The 20,232-nt window shown below is 36.1% G+C and overlaps 1 protein-coding gene across 1 annotated transcript; it reads left to right on the forward strand.

Annotated features, from left to right (window-relative positions):
* LOC105155679 (inorganic phosphate transporter 1-4-like) lies at nt 13,743–15,949 on the forward strand. Its single transcript, XM_011071602.2, has 2 exons — nt 13,743–13,843; nt 14,229–15,949. Exon 2 carries the CDS (start codon nt 14,270–14,272, stop codon nt 15,842–15,844), a length of 1,575 nt encoding a protein of 524 aa, XP_011069904.1. The 5' UTR covers nt 13,743–13,843; nt 14,229–14,269; the 3' UTR covers nt 15,845–15,949.

The raw sequence follows: 20,232 nt of genomic DNA on the forward strand, positions 1-20,232 counted from the left end.
CGCAGAGAAGATGGTGGTACAAACAGTGTCCGAGGTCGTGTCGTGGAAAGATGAAATAGTAAAGTATTTGGAGGATGGCTCATTACCAGACGATCTGATTAAAGCAAAGAGAGTAAGATTCCGAGTAACACGCTTCACTATACTATCTGGACAGTTGTATAAACGAACAGTCAATGGTCCTCTGTTGAAATGTTCGGATGAAGAAAGAGCTGAACATGTGATGCGAGAAATCCATGAAGGGAGTTGTGGAAACCATTCTGGAGCACGATCGCTAGCTCAGAAGATCATCCGACAAGGTTACTTTTGGCCTACTATGATTAAAGATACAAGAGATTTCGTTAAAAAGTGTGAGAGCTGCCAGAGATACACGTCTCTGATACATTAACTAGCGACCCCCATCGAGCCGATCAAGATAGCTTGCCCTTTCGACCAATGGGGGATAGACATTGTAGGACCCTCCCACCTGCTCAAACTCAAAAGAAATTTATCATTATAGCAGTAGAGTACTTCTCTAAATGGGTAGAGGTAGAAGCAGTAGCGAGAATCTCAGAAAAAGATGTTATCAATTTCATTTGGAAGAATATCATTTGCAGGTTTGGGGTGCCTAGAATCCTGATTTCTGACAATGGAACTCAGTTCCAAGGAAGGAAGATCACTGAATGGTGCAAAGAGCTCAAGATCGCACAACATTTCACGGCAGTCGCTAATCCTCAAACTAATGGGCAAACAGAGGTGACTAATAGAACTTTCTTGCAACACTTTAAAAAGTGATTGGAAAGCAAGGGGTCGTGGGTCGAAGCATTGCCAGGAGTTCTTTGGGCTTATCGCACTACATCACGAACAAGAACAGGTGAGACACCATTCTGTTAACTTTATGGAACTGAAGCCATTATACCTGCAGAAATACCCGAGGGTAACAATGTACGACACAGAATCAAATCGGAGCGAACGGAACTTCGACCTGACCGTGATAGAAGAAAAGAGGGATGCTGCATACGCAAGAATTCTACATCACAAGGGGCTAATAATGAAAAACCATGATCAAACAGTGCGACCAAGGCAATTACAGGTAGGTGATCTAGTGCTTAAAAGAGTCGAAGCTTCTAAGCATGTCGATAAGTTGGACCCATCTTGGGAGGGTCCTTATAAGGTGATAGAAATCAGAAGGAAAGGAATGTATAGGCTGCAAGATATGTAAGGGCAGAACTTACATCGACCGTGGAACATTCAAAACTTGAAAAAGTTTTACGCATGAAGACTATTTTCTTATTCTGGTGCCTGAAAAAGGCCAAGGGAAGGAAGATCGCTCGCTGTGTGCCTGTGAAAGGCCATCCACCTCACTCATGAAGACTATTTTCTTATAAAAGTAATGGAGTTAAATGTTTGGCCCCATACTACAAAAGTCCAAAATAACGAGTATATAGCTAAGCATCAGATTCGATCTCATTGAGCAAAGCAAAGATTCATCATCTCCAAGGGCTGGTTCATCGGGATATGGCTACATCTTTCCATCTAAAGTGAGATCTAGATGGCTACGATCAAAGGATTCTGCGAAACCACCTAAAGTATCGAGCTGCATCTCACAGGTCTTGAATCCTTTGTTGAAGAAGTCAGCAGATTTTATTTCGACGGCTATTTTAAAAGAGGCAGATTTTAGGAAATCGCGAGCTATGGGCACATGCGAGCTAGAGAGAATGTTTCGATGTTCCTCAAGAGTTATCCGATCAGCCTTGCCTTCATCAAAACCTTGCTCGTGGCTGGCCCGAAAACCTTCTTTATGACCCTCTACTAAACCGACTTCCCTTCCAGCCTCGAACCCCTCTTTCTTGCCTTCAGATAGTACGTCCTCTCTAGCCTTAGATGCCTCCACAGCTTGAGCTGACAATTGATCTTTCAACTTTTGCACTTCAGCACTTAAAGCTTGCACCTCAGCAGCATGAGTCGTTTCGATCTTCTCCTCCGCCATTTGAGCCAAGAGATCTCTTACCTTCTTCTCAGCTACTATTTGGTTCCTGCAGTAGCTAGTGCATTTCATAGATAGACCCCGAAAGAAAGTAGCCATCTGCAAAGACGAGCAATGAGAAGATGGAAATTTACATAAAGAAAGAAAATGATTCATTACCTGCATCAGGGTATGGGCACCATGTTCCTCTAACCAGGTAGGAGCATTCATCAGTAGGGAAACCTGGTCGTGGGGGAGGATGCATGAGTCAAATAAATCCCGAGAATCTTATCCTGGCTCAGTGAAAAAGACAGAGTTGTTTTTCAATATGTTCCATTTTAGGACAAGACGATCCCCCTTTAGCTCAGAAGAAAGATAATGCTTACTCTTCAGTTCCTTTCTGGTCTCTTCCCAACAAGAAGTTATCAGTTCGAGCCTTAAGTAGTTCTCACGTTCCTCGTGTTCTTCAACTCGATCAGCAGCTTCTTTAACCATCCTGCTTTGTGATCTGGCTCCATGACCTCGATTGGATTTCGAAGACTTTGAAGATTTCGAGGATCCGAAAGGTTCAACAGGGCTCTTGCCTTTGCCCTTATGCTTATGATGATGTCTTTTCCTCCTTTTTGACCCCGTAACCTCATCGTTCGGACCATCTGGACCTTCATCTTGATTAATGTTTTGACCTTCACTCTGATCATCATCGAGATTTAATTCTAAGTCCTCTGAGTTGTATTCGTTTTGAAGAATAGGAAGTGGCGAAGTCTCCTCGCTATCGATCTGGATAGGGTTAGCCGGCATTGGACTTTGACTAGTACCTATTGGGCTACCTAGGATCGACCCACGAACAAGGGAAGGGGTCGAAGAAGTGTCAACAGTGGGGACTGTAGGCCCTCCTCTAGCTTTATTTTGTATGGCTTGAAGTTGCAGAGCAAGGCTGGAATTCATGACTATCTCATCTGCAAAACAAGGAAATTGAGTAAGTGATCTGAACACAAAGAATAATCACTTCAGCATCAGATAGAGAGATCACCTAAAGATTCTTGAATGTGGAGGGGTGCTGGAGATAAACGAGCAAGTCGTAGTACCTTCTCGGTTAAAAGCTTCTTCGGATCGTATCTATAAGCCATAAGGCTATTTATTTGATCGGCTTCCAGCCCCCTCCACTCGTTTTAGATACAAGCTTATATTTGCTCCATTCTAATCGAAGGGGCCATTCTATACAAGGGGAGGTCGGATAAAAATGTACTTATCGCGCCACGACTCGACATTGGATTTCAAAGTTTTGAGATATATACAGTCAGATTTAGCGGATAGATAGAAAAAACCCGTATCTCCAGATCGCTTGGAAGTAGTGAAAGAGTATAGAGTTCAAAAATTATCAAAACTGGGTTTGAGACGCAAGAATTTCATTATTACTATGAAAAGAATTATATGAGTTATAGAATTGGTTGACATCTGCATGGGACAAAGATCCAACTTATGGAAAATGGAAGCTAAAGGAGGGGCCAGAGGAAGTCTCAGACCGGCGTTGAAGTGCTTGATTGCACAGAAACCTGACAGAGGTCGATGCATGTGATCGAAAGATCTAGGAATCATGATCTCATAGTCATGGGGTATATAATAGCGCTCCCTAATCTTATGGATTGGGGACTTAACAGTGCTAATGATGGCCTCCCAGGGGTTTTTAATCATCCTATCCTGAAATTTCTCAAGAGTTGAAGGATTGGCATGCTTGTTTGATGGATTTCTGGTTTTCTGTGGTTTTCTAACAGTTGGAGGTTTCTTAGTTACCCTAGGATAATCAAGAAGGGGGATATCAACTGATTTTGGGGAGGTCGCAGACGACCCCGAACCATAACCGGAACTAGAATTTGAACTAAAGCTAGACGACATCGTACCTGGAAAATAGGATGGCTCGAGAAGCTGTAGATCGAAATCAAATTCGAATTCTAGCTACTCAAATAATGGAACAATGATACTTTTGAAAACGTTTTCACAATAGTCAAACAGGCAAAAGAAAATGCCACTAAAGTGGAAAAAAAATTCGATAATGATCCCTCCAAGGCCAACCTTATGAACCTCAAGAGAAGTAATGTGGCTCTCGTTCACACAGTCACATTAGAATCCGAATAGTGGAAGCAAAAGAGCAACTATAAGTGGCTCGAGGCAAGGGAAAGGAACACAAAATACTTCCATTCATTAGTGAAGAAAAAAAGGTTAAAGTCCACAATCCACAGAATCAAAGAAGAGAACCAAGAAGTTAGCAATCTGGACCAAATCAAAGACTCTGCTGCTTCATATTTCAAAAACCTACTCTCTTGCAATCCAGCCAAAATTCCCATTTCAATTCCCCCAAATCGCAGAAGAATGCACTCGCATTATTGGTAGTCTACCAACAGACGAAGAGATTAGAGATGCAATTTTTCAGTATTGATAAGGACAGCGTAGTAGGCCCGGATGGTTTTTCATCAGTTTTCTATCAAGCTTGCTGGGATTTCAGTGCAATAGATACTTTTTAGGCAGTCAAGGACTAGTTTTGTGGCACTCCAATGCCTAGGAGCTTCAAGACCACAACAATCGTACTCGTCCTTAAAGTCTCCTCAAACCTGGAATGACATTAGACCCATTTCCTTGTGTAATTTCACCAATAAAATTATGTCCAAGCTCATTTACAACAAGCTTCACCACACTTTCGGGTCTAATTTCCCCTTCTCAAAGCGGCTTCGTTCTAGGAAGACTAATTGGTGACAAAATTCTTATGGTTCAAGAGATGATTCACCATCTTGATCTTCGATATAACAAAGGCAATCTAGTTTTCAAATTTGACATGTCTAAAGCGTACGACAGAGTCAACTGGAATTTCCTCCTTATAGTCTTGTGGAAGATGGAATTCCCTCAAAGATTCCTCACTTTTATCAAGCATGCCATCTAAAACTGCTGGTTTACTGTTCTTGTTAATGGAGAAACGGCAGGATTCTTCAAATCATCCTAGGGTTTAAGACAAGGGGATCCACTCTCCCCAGCTCTTTATTCTACCAGCAGAAGCACTCTCAAGAGGCCTTGATCTCTTCTTTAATGAGAACCCAAGTATGTTCTATCATACTAATTGCGAGTTTAAGATATCACATCTCTCATATGCCGATGATGTTATCTTGTTCACGAATTGCTAGGAAGAGAGTTTGATCAAGCTTATGCAATTCTTGCGTAACTTCGAGGAATCCTCCGGGCAAAAAATCAATCATGCTAAGAGCGCCTTCATTCCCGAAAAAAAAGCTAACCTCATGGCACATCAAATCAAACATATCATCGAATTCTCAAGGAAGGCACTTCCCATTACCTACCTTGGCGCTCCTCTATACAATTGAAACAAGAAGAAATTTTTTTATGAAAAGCTGATTGATAAAGTCAGAATCAAAATTACGGGATGGGAACACTGCCACCTCTCTTATGGCGGTAGACTTTAATTACTCAAGACCATGCTTTCTTTTATGCCGATCTACCTCCTCCAAGTTCTAAACCCTCCGGTGGGAACCATACAGAAACTTGAACAACTTTTCGCTAAATATTTCTGGCGTAACACAACGGAACGAAGGAAAATCCACTAGACAAAGTGGCAAAATATTTTCTATCCCATCCAAGAAGGTGGACTTGGAATTAGGAACCTTCGGAAGATGATCACAGTATTCTCTTATAAACTGTGGTGGAGATTGAGGCTCAACAATTCTCTATGGTCTAAATTCTCCATAAGTAAATACTATGGAGGATATTTTTCCACGCTTTCCAAAATCTTCATACTGATTCAAGTACCTAGAAAAGACTCTGCAGAGTTCGAACAGAAGCACAAACAAATATCTTCTGGAGCCTGAGGGCTGGTACTATCTCTTTGTAGCATGACTGGTGGCTACAGGAAGGCATACTAGCAAATATCTTAGGCACTCACTGCAAGCTTCATGTCCCTGCTAACTGGTTTTGGAACAACTCTGAGAGGGATGTCAACAAACTCCAACAAGCTGTGCTACAACACATCATCGAATTGATCATGAAAGTTCCTATTACTGACAGCCAAACTGACTTTCTACATTGGAAGTTGTCCAAGAACGGTGCGTTTACCACTAAATTAGCTTGGAATGAAATTAGAAGTCATCAATCTCTCAGCTCTTCTATCGTACTCTCTGGTCTAAATTGATTATCCAAAACATTTCAGTATTTTCTGGAGGTTGATTCATAACTCGATACCTATTGATGGAAGGATTAAGCAGAAGGGGGTCATAATGGCCTCCAAATGCAACTGTTGTGAAGTAGAAGAAACCATACCGCATCTTTTCTTACATAATAATAAGTCTGTGGAAGCTTGGAGCTATTTCGCAGCTAAATTCCAAATTAACATCCCCCAAACAAATGACATCACAATCTTCATCCAATCCTGGAAAAATAGAATCTATGCTAAACCGCACATCAGAGATATTATCCCAATCTTGATTCTCTGGAACATATGGAAGCTTCGGAATGATGTTAAGCACAGGGGAGTCGCATTTAAGGCCAACACCATTATCCACAAAACACTGGCGTACCTGCATAACCTTTATAAAAGTGAGATGCTAAAACTTGTGCATTAGCAAGGGGATTTTTTCGCTGTAAACACTATCAATATCCCCCTCCAGCCGAAGACTAAGCAATAGAAAGCTACTATTGTCCATTGGAGAAAGCCTTAAGAAGGGTGGTACAAACTGAATACAGACGGAGCGTCTAAAGGTAATCCAGGTATTTCCAGCGTGGGCGGCATCCTCAGAGATCATCTCGATCAAGTCATCTTTATCTTTCAAGAACCTCTTGGCATTACTTCTAACAACTAGGCTGAACTTCGAGCTATACACAGAGGACTGAAAATATGCATCAAAAGGGATTTCACAATATTTGGATTGGAACTAATGCAATGGTTATTATCAAACTCATCTCCACACAACGACAAGGGGCATGGAACCATCAGATTATCCTTCAAAGCATTCGAAACCTTCTAAGGCAAATTGAATATAAAATCCCCCACATCTTTAGAGAAGGCAACCAAGCAGTGGACTTTCTAACCAATCAAGCTTGTACATCCCAACAACTTAGCATCCTTACTAAAGAACATCTCACAGGTAAAGTGAAAGGTATTGTTAACCTTGACTCTTGTGGCCTATCACACGTTCGATTCAAAATTATTATTGATCCCCCCTAAGTAGCTTACTTGTTACCGGTAGCCTTAGTTTCGCGTGAATCCTGGGTGGGCTGCTTTGTTGTATTTGTTACTGCATTGTTGTCTACCTATTCTGTAGCTTAATTGCGTGGCTGTTATCTATGGTGCAATCTCGTTTCCTTTTGTCTTGTGAGCATGCTTAGGTTGTGCCCCATTTTGTTACACATATTGTTATTGCTTTGTTGCTCATATTTTGACTTATTTTGCTCCATTATTTTGACTTCAAAGCTGAGGTTTCATGTGACTAATATTCAATCAGCTCTTCTCCCATTTTGTTGCATTACAATTGTTGATGACGCATCACTTATGGTGACAATTGTTGGATTGCTTGTATAGCTTGATCCACAGATACTAGTTGGAACCGATGATTCGAGTGTAGTGGCAGAAACTTTTTGACACACTGGATTATCGTCTCCAACTTTTTCTGTCATCTTAGCACGTTTTACTTTTATATGGGAGTAGTACTCCTTATTTTTACTTTCGTGATTTATTGTAAGGGAGTAATACTCCCATTTTTACAGTTTTTTTAGGAATGATAGGGAATCAGCACTCCCCGTTATAAATTTTCTCACATTTTGATCTTAATAAAGAAGAGTTGGGGAATCCAAAAAGCTACACCCTCCTCCGGGTGGTTTAATTTAAAAAAAAAAATCGTTATTAAGTTGCGAGCGGCGGATGCTTTTTCTGTTAGGTGGGTGCAAATTTGGAGGGAAAATGTACCAATAAATAAAAATTCGTGGGAAAAGTTTATTTCTTCTTCTTCTTCATATAAATAGCCGATTTGTTTCTTATTTCTTCCATTTAGTAGAAAAAAAAGTGTAAAACATGGTTGCAAATGGAGATTTTTTTTTTTTTTTCATTGTGGAAGGATTGCAAGTTTGAGAATCTCTTAAGGAATGATGATAACTCAGGTAGGAGGTTTTTCTGGTGTTCAACAAAGAAAGAAGTGGATGTGGTTTTTGTGTTTGGAAAGACCCGTCGATGTGTGACGAAAAAACCACATCCACTTTTCTTTTTACGAACAGCCAAAAGACTTCTGCCTAGGTTGTCATTGGTCCATGAGGTTCTCAAACTTGCAATCCTTCCACAATGACAAAAAACTTCTCCATTTTTGCAGCCGTGTTTTACACTTTTTTCCTACTAAATAGAAGAGAGAAGAAAACAAATAAGCTATTTATATGATGAAGAAGAAGAAATAAACCTTTCCCACCAAATTTTCATTTATTAATACATTTTCCCTCCAAATTTGCACCCACCTAATAGAAAAATCATCCGTCGTTAGCAACTTAATGGCTATCTCTCTTGTATCCTGAAATTAGAAACAAAATGCACATATGAAATGCAATATGCAAATTATCTACAGTATGAGACCAAAATTGAAAACATGTCCACTTATAAGACTAAAATACAATTTTCCCAATCAATCACAATAGGAAAACAAAAATTTATTATGACAATATATATTAATAGATTTCAAGGTTAAATATATACTTGAATGTGAAATTAATTAATAATTTATGATCAAGAATCCATGTGATAATTAGGTGTACACTCAATAGGATTATCAATCATCTCTCTTGATTTCTACTCTAGTTTTTTACTCTTACTTTCAGTTTATTCTCGATTAATTAGTTAGTTAACGTCAAACCCCCCTTTTTTGCATACCAGAGTTGATATTGAAAAATTAACACTTTGTTGTCTCGAAATTTGACGTGCTTCTGCTGCTGCTATAATTGTAGAATCAGTAATTAATTTTGGTGGCTTCTACAATCAATACATCAATTTTTTTTTTATTTATAACTATTACTTTCAAACATTCTGAAATTTTATATTTTAATTATTTACCACTTCCTTTAACATTAAGCACTCTTGAAAAAGCATATCTTTTTGCGAAAAAAGAAAAAAAAACCCTTGACATGTACGTTCCTAAAAGTTAATTACGTTTTCCAAAGTGATTGAATATATACAATTAAACTTTATACGATTAAATGCAATTTATCTCATGTGAAAAAAGAATTAATAAATTATCCTCTTTATTTCAAAAAATGAAGCAAATTATCCCGTATCATTGGTTTAGATAGAGGGTAATTTGCTTTTTTTTCCAAAATACAAAGGCTAATTTGCTATTTTATTTTTCACAAAGAATTTTTTGCTCATTTTTTATATTATAGGCGGATAAATCACATTTTTCCACATATATATATATACAGACACAAATGTGATGATTTAACAAAGATATGCTGCCTACTTGACTAGAAAGCTGCTTTGAATTTTGCTTCCTATATAATTGTGCTATTCTTCCCACAAATCTTGGATTCATTGAAAAAAACATGAGTGGGCTGCAAGAAAATGGAGAGGAAAACATATGATTAACTTGGCTTATTGTGCACTCCTGGCTGCTTGCATTTATCACATTTGGAGGGAATGAAATTTGAGACGCTTTGAGCATACGGAGCGACCACCGAATATAATAGCCACTATTATTGTGGAAAATATTAGACAGAGGATTATCAGTGCTAATTTATCTCGTTCTGTTAGTTCATGTCATTATATAGATTATGGCGTATCCCTTGACCTGTCGAGAGAGAAACCACCAGTTGAGCACTGTTGTACTGTACGATCTTGTTTTATTAATGAAACTTACATTTACCAAAAAAAAAAAAGAAAAACATGAGGAAAAGTCATTCCACCTTTTGGTTTAATTACTTTGTAGTTTTCAATAATCAATGTTGAAGGTGATATTGATGCACTGAAAAGAAAAATGATCAAAGGACGTAAGTGATATATATTATTTGATTGTTCCATCAAGATATCGACTTATTTGTGATCAGGAAACGACAATCAAGATTTAGATCGAGGATGAAATTATATTTTCGTATATGTAAATAGTAAATACCCTCAAAGAAACTTTTGGAGGAAGGAGACTGAAACAATATAATTGTAATTTAGGGATGTTTGATTTTTTTTTTTTTTTTTTTTATTGAGTGGTGAGGTTAAGATTTCAAAATCAGGAGGTTGTGAGTTTGAGTTTTACGAATGTAGGTGTTTAGTCTGCTTTTATAAAAGTATATGTATGTTGTTTCTTTATTTAAGCTGTCGATTGATTTAGAAATATTGTTGTATTGCGTAATAGTGTATATGATTGATTTAGAGATATCAATATATTTTTAGAAAATTATATTTTTTATTGAAATTAATTAATAATTTCTCCTAAACCAATTTTCACTAGATCAGTTTTTTTTTTCTTTTTTAAAAAAAGGATCAAAATTGGTTCCGTAGTTAGAATAATCATGAAAGATCAGTTTAAATGTGTTCTTGGTCCTGCAGTCATGGTCTTTCGCCATTTTGTTCTGTAACTTATTAGGGTAGTAATTTAATCATATATATTTTTATTTTTCACTATTTTTAGAATAAAATTGACCGAAATTTCCAAGTTGGGTGGAAAGGGATGTCTTTTTCCGATCATCTTTAATAATTCCGACGAATAATTTATTCTAAAAATTTTAAAATTAAAATTGTATAAGATTAAATTACTATCCTAATAATTATAAAATTAAAATACCAAATAACTATAATTCCAGAAATAAAATCCAATTAAACCATTAAAGATCTAGGAAACTCCAACTTTGAATCACGGCCTTTGAAATTGGACTTGCACTATGACTACATCTACCTCTTTTGCTGAGCATATGCAAGCACGAACAAAAGTGGAGTTGACCAAAATTGTTGATATTTTTCTAAAGATTTTTTTCGAGCACTAACACATTGTCATTATTTTCCTATGAACCCTACAATCTCTATAAATTGTCCACTCTATTTTACTATTTAAACACTACTTAGTTTTATTTTTTATAAATTACATCCATCGTCTCTAAAATTAAATTTAGTTACAAAAATATCATCTATCTTTTTACAGAGTACAAGTATTCGTAGGAAAAAGTATTATTTTAGTCCGTTAAGTATGCCTAATTTTAATTTTAGTCCGACAACTATGTCCATTTTTGTTTAGGTCCAGTAACTTGCGAAATTGCTTACTTTTAGTCCTCTGACAGATTTTCGGACAATTTTACCCCTATGCAACTTTTGAAAGGCAATTTTAGTCTCTATGCAACTTTTGAAAGGCAATTTTAGTCCATATGCACTCATAGGGGTAAAATTGTCCGAAAATCTGCCAGATGACTAAAAGTAAGCGATTTCGTAAGTTACTGGATCTAAACAAAAATGGACATAGTTGTCGGACTAAAATTAAAATTAGACATACTTAACGGACTAAAATAATACTTTTCCATAATAGGTATCAATGTAATTTATTTTACAGGTATTTGTGTAAATTTTTGCTTCGAATAGATTTTGATATAAATTATAATTACAATTTCATGAACATGCTTGTAATTTCATAATTGATGTGAAGAATATTTGTATATTTAGATATAATATCAAAAAAAATTGTAATAATTATCATTTTATTTTTCCATGTGTAAAATGTTTTACTTTATGTTTGAATATCTTCAGAGTTTCATACGACTTCACTACTTCAATACGTTTTTATGTTTTTTATGGGGTTAAGTGTAATTTATCCTCCTGCGATATGGGATATGAACAAAAAAAATTAACAAATTATTCTTTTGTACTGAAAAATAAAGTAAATTATCCTTTATATATCATTGGTTTACATACGGAGTTTTTTGATTCATTGTTTAACATATAATGGATATTTTACTTTTTTTTTTTTATGTATTGTATAGTTGTAACTTGTACATGGATATCAATATTCTTAATCGTGGTAATTATCTGCTCCGAACAAAATCTAATGAGTTTCTCTTGGATAACGTTTCTTTGGCAAAAAATAAAAATAAAATAAAAAAAAGGAAAAAGAATAAAATAAAAATCGTAGGGCTACATCCTCATCCAAAATTCCCCAATGGTCGAATCACAACAACAAGTATAACATTTAACGATATTAATTATCATAATTAAAAATAATTAATCATAATAAATAATTATACTGTCGACTACGGCTATATAATGGTTGTTGACTGTAGTTTTTGTCTAGATAACTACAATATTTGCCATGATAAATAATTTTTTTATTATGAAAAACTATATATATCCATTAAAATTGTAGTCGATAGTAATTTTTTTCATAATGAACTTAGTCAGGAAAGATGTAATATGTTCGAAATTCACCAATGTATGAGAATTGGTCTATTGTGAGAAATATCATTTTTTGTCCTGTAATTTAGGGAATTTTCACTTTTGATCCCGTATACTTTAAAAGTAATAATTTTGGTCCCAAATACATTTTTATTAGATATTTAATGGAGAATGTCACATGATCGTAATATCACGTGATCGTTAAGTGCCATGAGATCCAAAGTGCTACTTTTTTAAAGTATGAGATCAAAAGTGAGAATTTCTAACCAATGAAGCGGAAGTATAAAGGCCTTAAAGGTAACTTGCGAAGCACGTGATATTTTTAGTTTAATATCTAATGAAAAGATGCCAAGGAACCAAAATTGTTACATTTTAGAAGTTACAGGACCAAAAGTGATAATTCGTAACCAATGGAACCAAAAATTGAAATGTCCCAAGTTATGAACAAAAAGTATTAGGGCAAATAGCATTTTCGATTTCATAAGTTAGGATTGTTTCACTTGGGGTTCTATTCATTATAGGATTAGTACTCTAGTTCCATAACTTACAAAACTTAGCACTTTCGGTCGATTTTTACTTTTTCATCTATAATTTAACGGTGTAGGTCATGTGTCCAGCACGCAGCCATTAAATACTTTTGATTGGAGGAAAAATTAGCCCTTCTTCTCACATTAACATATGAATGCTCCAACCTACTTGATTTATTTGTGGAAAATATGATTCTTTATGTTCCTTTTATTGGTCTCAACTACAGCGATATGGAAAGGTTGGAATTCAATTTTTAAAAGAGAAGACAAAAACCTCGATTTCATTGCCCTAATTTCCTTCAAAATTAATGCAGTTATATTTCCCCTCCGAAGTGGTTACAAGCTAAAAATCGTGCAAATTTTCCTCCATCCAAAATCCGCAGTGGCCACGCGTTGGACTCGTGCCCTACGCCATTAAATTATAGACAAAAAAGTGGAAGAAGACCAAAAATGCTAATTTTTATAAGTTACAGGACTAAAAATACTAATCTTCTAACGAATGAGACAAAAAATAAAACAGTCCTAACTTATGAACCAAAAATATTGTTTTTCCAAAAGTATTATTTTCTCATTTATTATAATAGTAATTATTAATCAGTTATAAATATTCAATGTAAATAAATTAATATAAATTTAAAATTAAAATTTATATTATAATTAAAGTCAATTCATTAGAAAAAATAATTAATATTCTCTTCAAATTCCTATTTGTCGCAGGAGAGAGTATTCCAATCCTCATTAGAACACTCCACTACCGCATATACCGCCGAAGTTAAACGGTTGATACAATATATTGACAGGTGGGTGGAGAATGGGGAAAAGTAGGGAATATTCCGTCGAAGATCCCAAAGGATTACTTGATATAAATACCTCCCACCACTACCCGATCCACTTCACCTCCGAAGCTCAATTAATTCTCACAAGCACCCAGAAAAGAAAACATCACATACTTTCGATAACAGGGTTTTGTCTTTTCTCTACCAGGTCAGCTTTTAATGCACGTGCATGTATATATAGATTGTTTCGTGTATTAATTTTTCTTTTTTTGTGGGTATTTATTGAATCTGATCTTTGTCTTGTTCCATCAAGGTTCTTCAACTCCACGATATTATTTATTTGACACGATTATTTTCTTGTTTGAAGAAAAAAGAAGAAATTTAAATCGGGTTTTGTGGTGTAATTTGATTGCTTTTCATGCATAGGCGACGGTTGTCTTTAGTGGAGATTTTGTAGGAACTGTCAGTTTGGAATATTCAGATACAGATTTGATGATTCAGGGTTCTTGATTTTCTTTTCTTTGTATAGAATAAGTACTGTAAGTTAGAATTACAGATCTAATCATGGTGACGATGACGAACTTCCATTGCAGACAGAGAGAGCCGAAAGAGAGCATCTGATCAGAGCGTGACAATGGCGGAAGAACACTTGAAAGTACTCAGCGCCCTTGATGTGGCCAAGACCCAATGGTACCATTTCACTGCAATAATCATCGCCGGAATGGGCTTTTTCACTGATGCCTACGATCTCTTCTGTATATCTCTCGTCACGAAAATGCTCGGCCGGATTTACTACCATGTCGATGGCTCCCCTAAACCCGGCAGCCTGCCGCCCCACGTTTCCGCCGCCGTCAACGGCGTTGCGCTCTGTGGGACACTCGCGGGCCAGCTCTTCTTTGGCTGGCTCGGCGACAAGATGGGCCGGAAGAAGGTTTACGGTGTAACTCTTATGCTGATGTGTTTTTGCTCCATTGCGTCAGGGCTTTCGTTGGGGAGGGACGCTAAATCCGTCATGGCGACTCTCTGCTTCTTCAGATTCTGGCTTGGCTTCGGCATTGGAGGTGACTACCCGCTCTCCGCCACCATCATGTCGGAGTACGCTAATAAGAAGACTCGTGGGGCGTTTATCGCTGCGGTGTTTGCGATGCAGGGGTTCGGGATTTTGGCTGGTGGGATTTTTGCTATGATTATGTCTGCTGCTTTTCAGGCAATGTTCAAGGCGCCGGCGTATGAGATTGATCCCATTGCCTCGACTGTGCCGGAGGCTGATTACCTCTGGAGGATTATTTTGATGGTTGGTGCTGTCCCAGCTTTGCTTACTTTCTACTGGCGGCTGAAGATGCCGGAAACCGCCCGTTACACAGCCCTGGTGGCCAAGAATGCGAAACAGGCGGCTGCAGATATGTCGAAGGTCCTGCAGGTGGATATCGAAGCAGAGCAGCAGAAAGTGGAGCAGATTGCGCAAAAGCAAAAGGGCTACGGGCTATTCTCCACAGTATTCCTTCGTCGCCACGGATTGCATTTGCTTGGAACGACGAGCACATGGTTCTTGCTCGACATAGCATATTACAGCCAGAATTTGTTCCAAAAAGACATCTTCAGTGCAATTGGATGGATACCTGAAGCAAAAACCATGAGTGCAATTCAAGAAGTGTTCACAATAGCAAGAGCACAAACTCTGATCGCCCTCTGCAGCACTGTCCCTGGCTACTGGTTCACTGTGGCCCTCATCGATGTCTTGGGAAGATTTGCCATTCAACTGATAGGATTCTTCTTCATGACAGTTTTCATGTTTGCCCTAGCCTTTCCTTACGATCACTGGACTAAACCAGACAACCGAATCGGGTTCGTGGTTATGTACTCACTGACGTTCTTCTTTGCTAATTTTGGGCCGAATGCCACCACATTCGTTGTGCCAGCCGAGATTTTCCCTGCAAGGCTTCGCTCAACCTGCCATGGCATATCAGCAGCGGCTGGGAAGTTGGGAGCCATCATTGGGGCTTTCGGGTTCTTGTACCTGGCACAGAACCAAGACAAGAAGAAGGCCGATGCCGGTTACCCCGCCGGAATTGGGGTCAAGAATTCACTCATTGTATTGGGGGTTGTCAATCTTTTAGGCTTATTGTTCACTTTCTTGGTTCCTGAAGCAAAGGGAAAGTCTTTGGAGGATCTGTCAGGAGAAAATGAGGAAAATAGAGATGGAGATTAGCGTTTTACATTTTTTTTTTTCTTTTGTAGCGAGGTAGGCTGTTATATTACCTGCAAAATCCACTTGATCATGAGAATTGCAATGTTAAATTTTCAGTTTCAAGAACTTCAGTGGGTCAGTAGTGTATTTATGATCTCTTTTATAATTAGCTTTCTCAGACCTAATAAGTTTTGATACAAAACTTGATGATGATGCATCGGGCTGGGATCATTTTTGGCGCTAACTGAAGCTTAATTTACATTAAGACAGTCGTTATATGTGTGTGTATATATATTCTCGATTTCTTGCAACCGATCGAAAATCAGCTAAAACTATTAAATTTTGGCAAAAAGCCTTCAATATTTAGATTAGATAAGGTGATTTAAGATAGTTTGGAGAGCACAGTAGAAGTAGGGCAGTGAGTTTCTCGTACCTACGACACGAGCACTAGTTGCATTTCTACTAGTATTACATGAGTAATTATAATTATAGATGTGCGTGAACGTTTTTTTTAGTATTTGGAACGGTTTTTTTTATGATGAATTATTTGGAATTGACATTTGGAACCGTTATAGAACGGAAAGTCTTACATCCTAATACATGATGTTACAAATAATTAGGAACGACTTTTGCAAAATCATTCTTAATTTGTAATGGTATTTGTACTACATGTACAATGACGGTTACTAATTACGTGACCATATAAAATATATTTTCTTTATTTGGAATAATTTTTTTTTATTTTGGAATGATTTTCTTTATTTTTTAAAAATAGTTTGGAACCTTTTTTGCAATAGTATTGACATAAATTTGGCACTGTGGTTGTGTTTCCAGATGATATACTTGGAACGGTCATTAGAATTGAAGTTGATCCATAGTTTGGAATAGACATATGATTGGTTCTTCCTTTATTAAAAAATTACACAATTTACAGAAGAAAAATAGAAAAGATACTTTAAAATATTTTCGGAAAATAATTTAGTTTAAGAAAATATTTAAAAAAAATTAATATTTCAGAAAATTATTTAAAACAAAATTAATATTTAAAAAAAATTCATATTTCAAAGAATTATTTTCAGTTACAAACTTTTCATATAAAATGCATTTTAAAAATTAAAAAGTTTAGATTAATAAAAAAATTCACAGAAATTTTCAAAAAAATAGCCAGAATATCCACAATATTGCACAATATTTTCAGAAAATACACAATAACAAAATAATTATAAAAATTACATATTAAGATATAAATTACACAATAATTACAGAACTTACACAATTATACAATTATTACATACCAATATTTTCAATAATTTCTAAATTACACAATTATACTCTAATTACTCAAAAATTACACAATATGTCCTAAACTACAAAATAATATTCAAATTTCAATTTCTGCAAATATTTTAGAAAAAAATTGTGGAAAGTATTTGAATTTAACGAAAAAATGTATTTTAATTTTTGAAAAAACAATATTTTAATTTCATAAACTTTGTTAATTTAAGAAAATATTTTTAATTTTATCAAAAATATATTTTATTTATAAAAAACATATTTGGATTTCAGAAAAGCATATTTTAATGTTAGGAAATATTAAATATAATTTCAGAAAATATTTTAGTTTAAGGAAAAATTTCAAAAAAAAATGCTTTTGGGAAAAACAGAAAATATTACACATTTTCAAGAAATATTACACATAAAAAATTTGGGAATAAAACACGAAAATATTTTAAAGAAATAAAAAACAAAAAATAAAAATATTTTCTGAAAGTATTTCAGAACAAGTTTCTGAAAATATTTTCACAAATATTTTTAGAAATAGGGGAAAATATTAGAGAGAGAGAGAGAGAGAGAGAGAGTGCGAGCGAGTGAGGGAGGAGAGGATGAAGGGAAAGAAAAAATCTGCTAAGTGTTGTATCTATACTTAATTTTTGGAACGGACTTTGAAACGGTTAAATTTTTAAAAAATCGTCCAACGCCCGTTCTTAATAATCAAAACTATGTCGTATCAGTTGATGTGCATTAATCAGATTCTTGATTTATTTAGGCACAGTTGGTCATAGTGTTCCTAAATCTATTCCTAATTACAAAAAATGATGTTGTTTAATTCGAGATTTAGAGGATATTTAGATGACGTTCCTATATTTGAAAAAAATGTTCCTAATATTGTAGAAAAATTATTTTTCTTTTTAAATAAAAAATAAAGAAAAAATCATTCCACACATGTTAATGATCAAAGAGAAGTAGACCATAAATTAATTAAGACCATTGGAAATAAAAAAATTTTTGAACTAAATAATTACATGTTTGGAAGATCAAGTATATTTGCATTTATAAGATTGTTAGTCTTACATAAATGTAAGTAGCATCTTATATTGTTATATTGGCTTGCCTAATCAGACCGTTAAAATTTTAGTCAGACAATTGGATATGATTAAATCGATAAAATAATACAGTCGATGAAGTTTTGGACATTTTTGTTATATGAATGGAGAGATATCCTATATGATCCACAATCAACTAGTTTCAAAATGATGCAACTGTCCATCAGACCATGTGATTTTACATCAGATCGCTAGATATATTCACATATGTACAGTATTGTTATGCATTTAAGTTGAATTAATCAGGCTCGCGGATGTTGAGATATCGTAACCGGAAAGTGAACAAGAATTTTTTTGTTTATCTAGGAATTGTTTGGAGTATTTCTTTAGGAACGATTTTATTTAAATCACAAATAGGAAAGGTTAATTTATATATTTAGGAATAGTGTGATTTATATTTATCTAGGAACGGTCAAATATTTAACAATCAATTATAGATGTGATTTTCCTTCCACTTTTTATCTGGCGCCAAAATTAATTTATTTGGAACTAATTTAGGAACGTTCAATTATTTTGACTATTCCTAGCTTTTGATTTTTCTCATTTTTTAGGGGAAATTACAGATTTAGTCCCATAGGATAAGGTAGATCTCACTTTCGGTCCCTTGCTTTTTGGGGCCAACAGTTTTAGTCCATTAATTTTATGAAATTAACACATTTAGTCCCATTTCATCTCGAAACTGTAAAAGTACACCCAGCTTGCAAGAATGGTATCAGAGCCTAGGTTTATTGAAGAAATATATGATCATATTATATTTTGATATTATCCACTAATGGAGGAGACTTTTCAAGAAAATATGGAACCGAACGAAAGTTCGAGTTACTGTGAAAACAGGGAATATTTCCAAACTCTGGAAATACAAAGAAGAGAATTTCTCAGGGAAATTCTTGACAAATGTGACAATGGTCCCAAGAGGATTGACCCGAAGCTTCTCACGCCAGAAGAAAAACAAGAATGGCTGAGAAATTTCGAAGTTCGACAAGTACTACCAGGAAATGCAGTGAGACGTCTACACTCCACTGAAGTCCATGGTAGAATCCCAGCCAGGAGAAACGGAACGGGTAAATTCCTTCATAATTTCAGTTCAAAAAATTATGACTGATTGGAAAGAACTCGAGCCAGATACATCAAAGATCTCCCAAGATCTGAGGGAGATACAAAAGACGGTTCAAGACTATGGACATAGGTTAATACATATACCTATGAAAATAGAATCTTTGAGCCAAAAGCTGGACGAGATACTTAAGATCCTTCCGGATCTACACAAGGGCCTTACAGATCTGAGGATAGAAATTACAGATCTAAAGAAAAATCAGAGAGAGAGCCCTGAAACATCTAGATCCAGACAGGAGCGAATCAGGGACGCCCTCGGAACAGTACCCCTTCTACACTAGAAAGGGAAGGCCACGGAGATTCCAAAACCAAAGTCAAGAGAAGATCTGATCATTGCATCTATCAGATCTATAAAATAATGGAGGTAACAAGAGCAGATCTTTCAGATCTACAAGAACTGGCGGAATCCTTTTCCCAACTCGGGATCGTGGATTTAGTCAATATCCAAACAAATGAGCTCACTCCAGCACTACCACCGCTGGAAGGAAGTACATGTTCTAATGATCCTCCACAGGATCAACCGATGAGGGAGAGTGTGGATTTCCACACTAATGCCACACCAACATTTGTGGGAACCAGATTAAAGGAAAATCCAGGAAGAAATCCAAAAAGGGTGCCGGAGAATACACCTTGGGCAAGGACCATGCTACAGCCCTTACATCCATACGGCGCTATACTAAATCTGGATATTATCGATTTCCGAAATATCGAGAAATTGATAGACGAATGGGTTGCAGCAATCAAGATTGCAGCGACTACCCTAGAACTCGACAAAGAAAACTTCATAAACCTTGTGGTGTTGAGTTTGGAGGGATCTGTAAAAATCGGATGGGATAATACCCCAGAAGATACCAAAGCAAGCATCCTTGCCGGAGATTCGAAAGGCGCGATAGCTGACCGGCTAGGAAGGCT

The sequence above is a fragment of the Sesamum indicum genome, linkage group LG1 (assembly GCF_000512975.1).
Source record: "Sesamum indicum cultivar Zhongzhi No. 13 linkage group LG1, S_indicum_v1.0, whole genome shotgun sequence".
Classification (NCBI taxonomy): Eukaryota; Viridiplantae; Streptophyta; class Magnoliopsida; order Lamiales; family Pedaliaceae; genus Sesamum; species Sesamum indicum.

Coding starts and splice junctions, on each gene's coding strand:
- LOC105155679 (XM_011071602.2), top strand. CDS start 14,270: ATGGCGGAAGAACACTTGAAAGTACTCAGCGCCCTTGATGTGGCCAAG.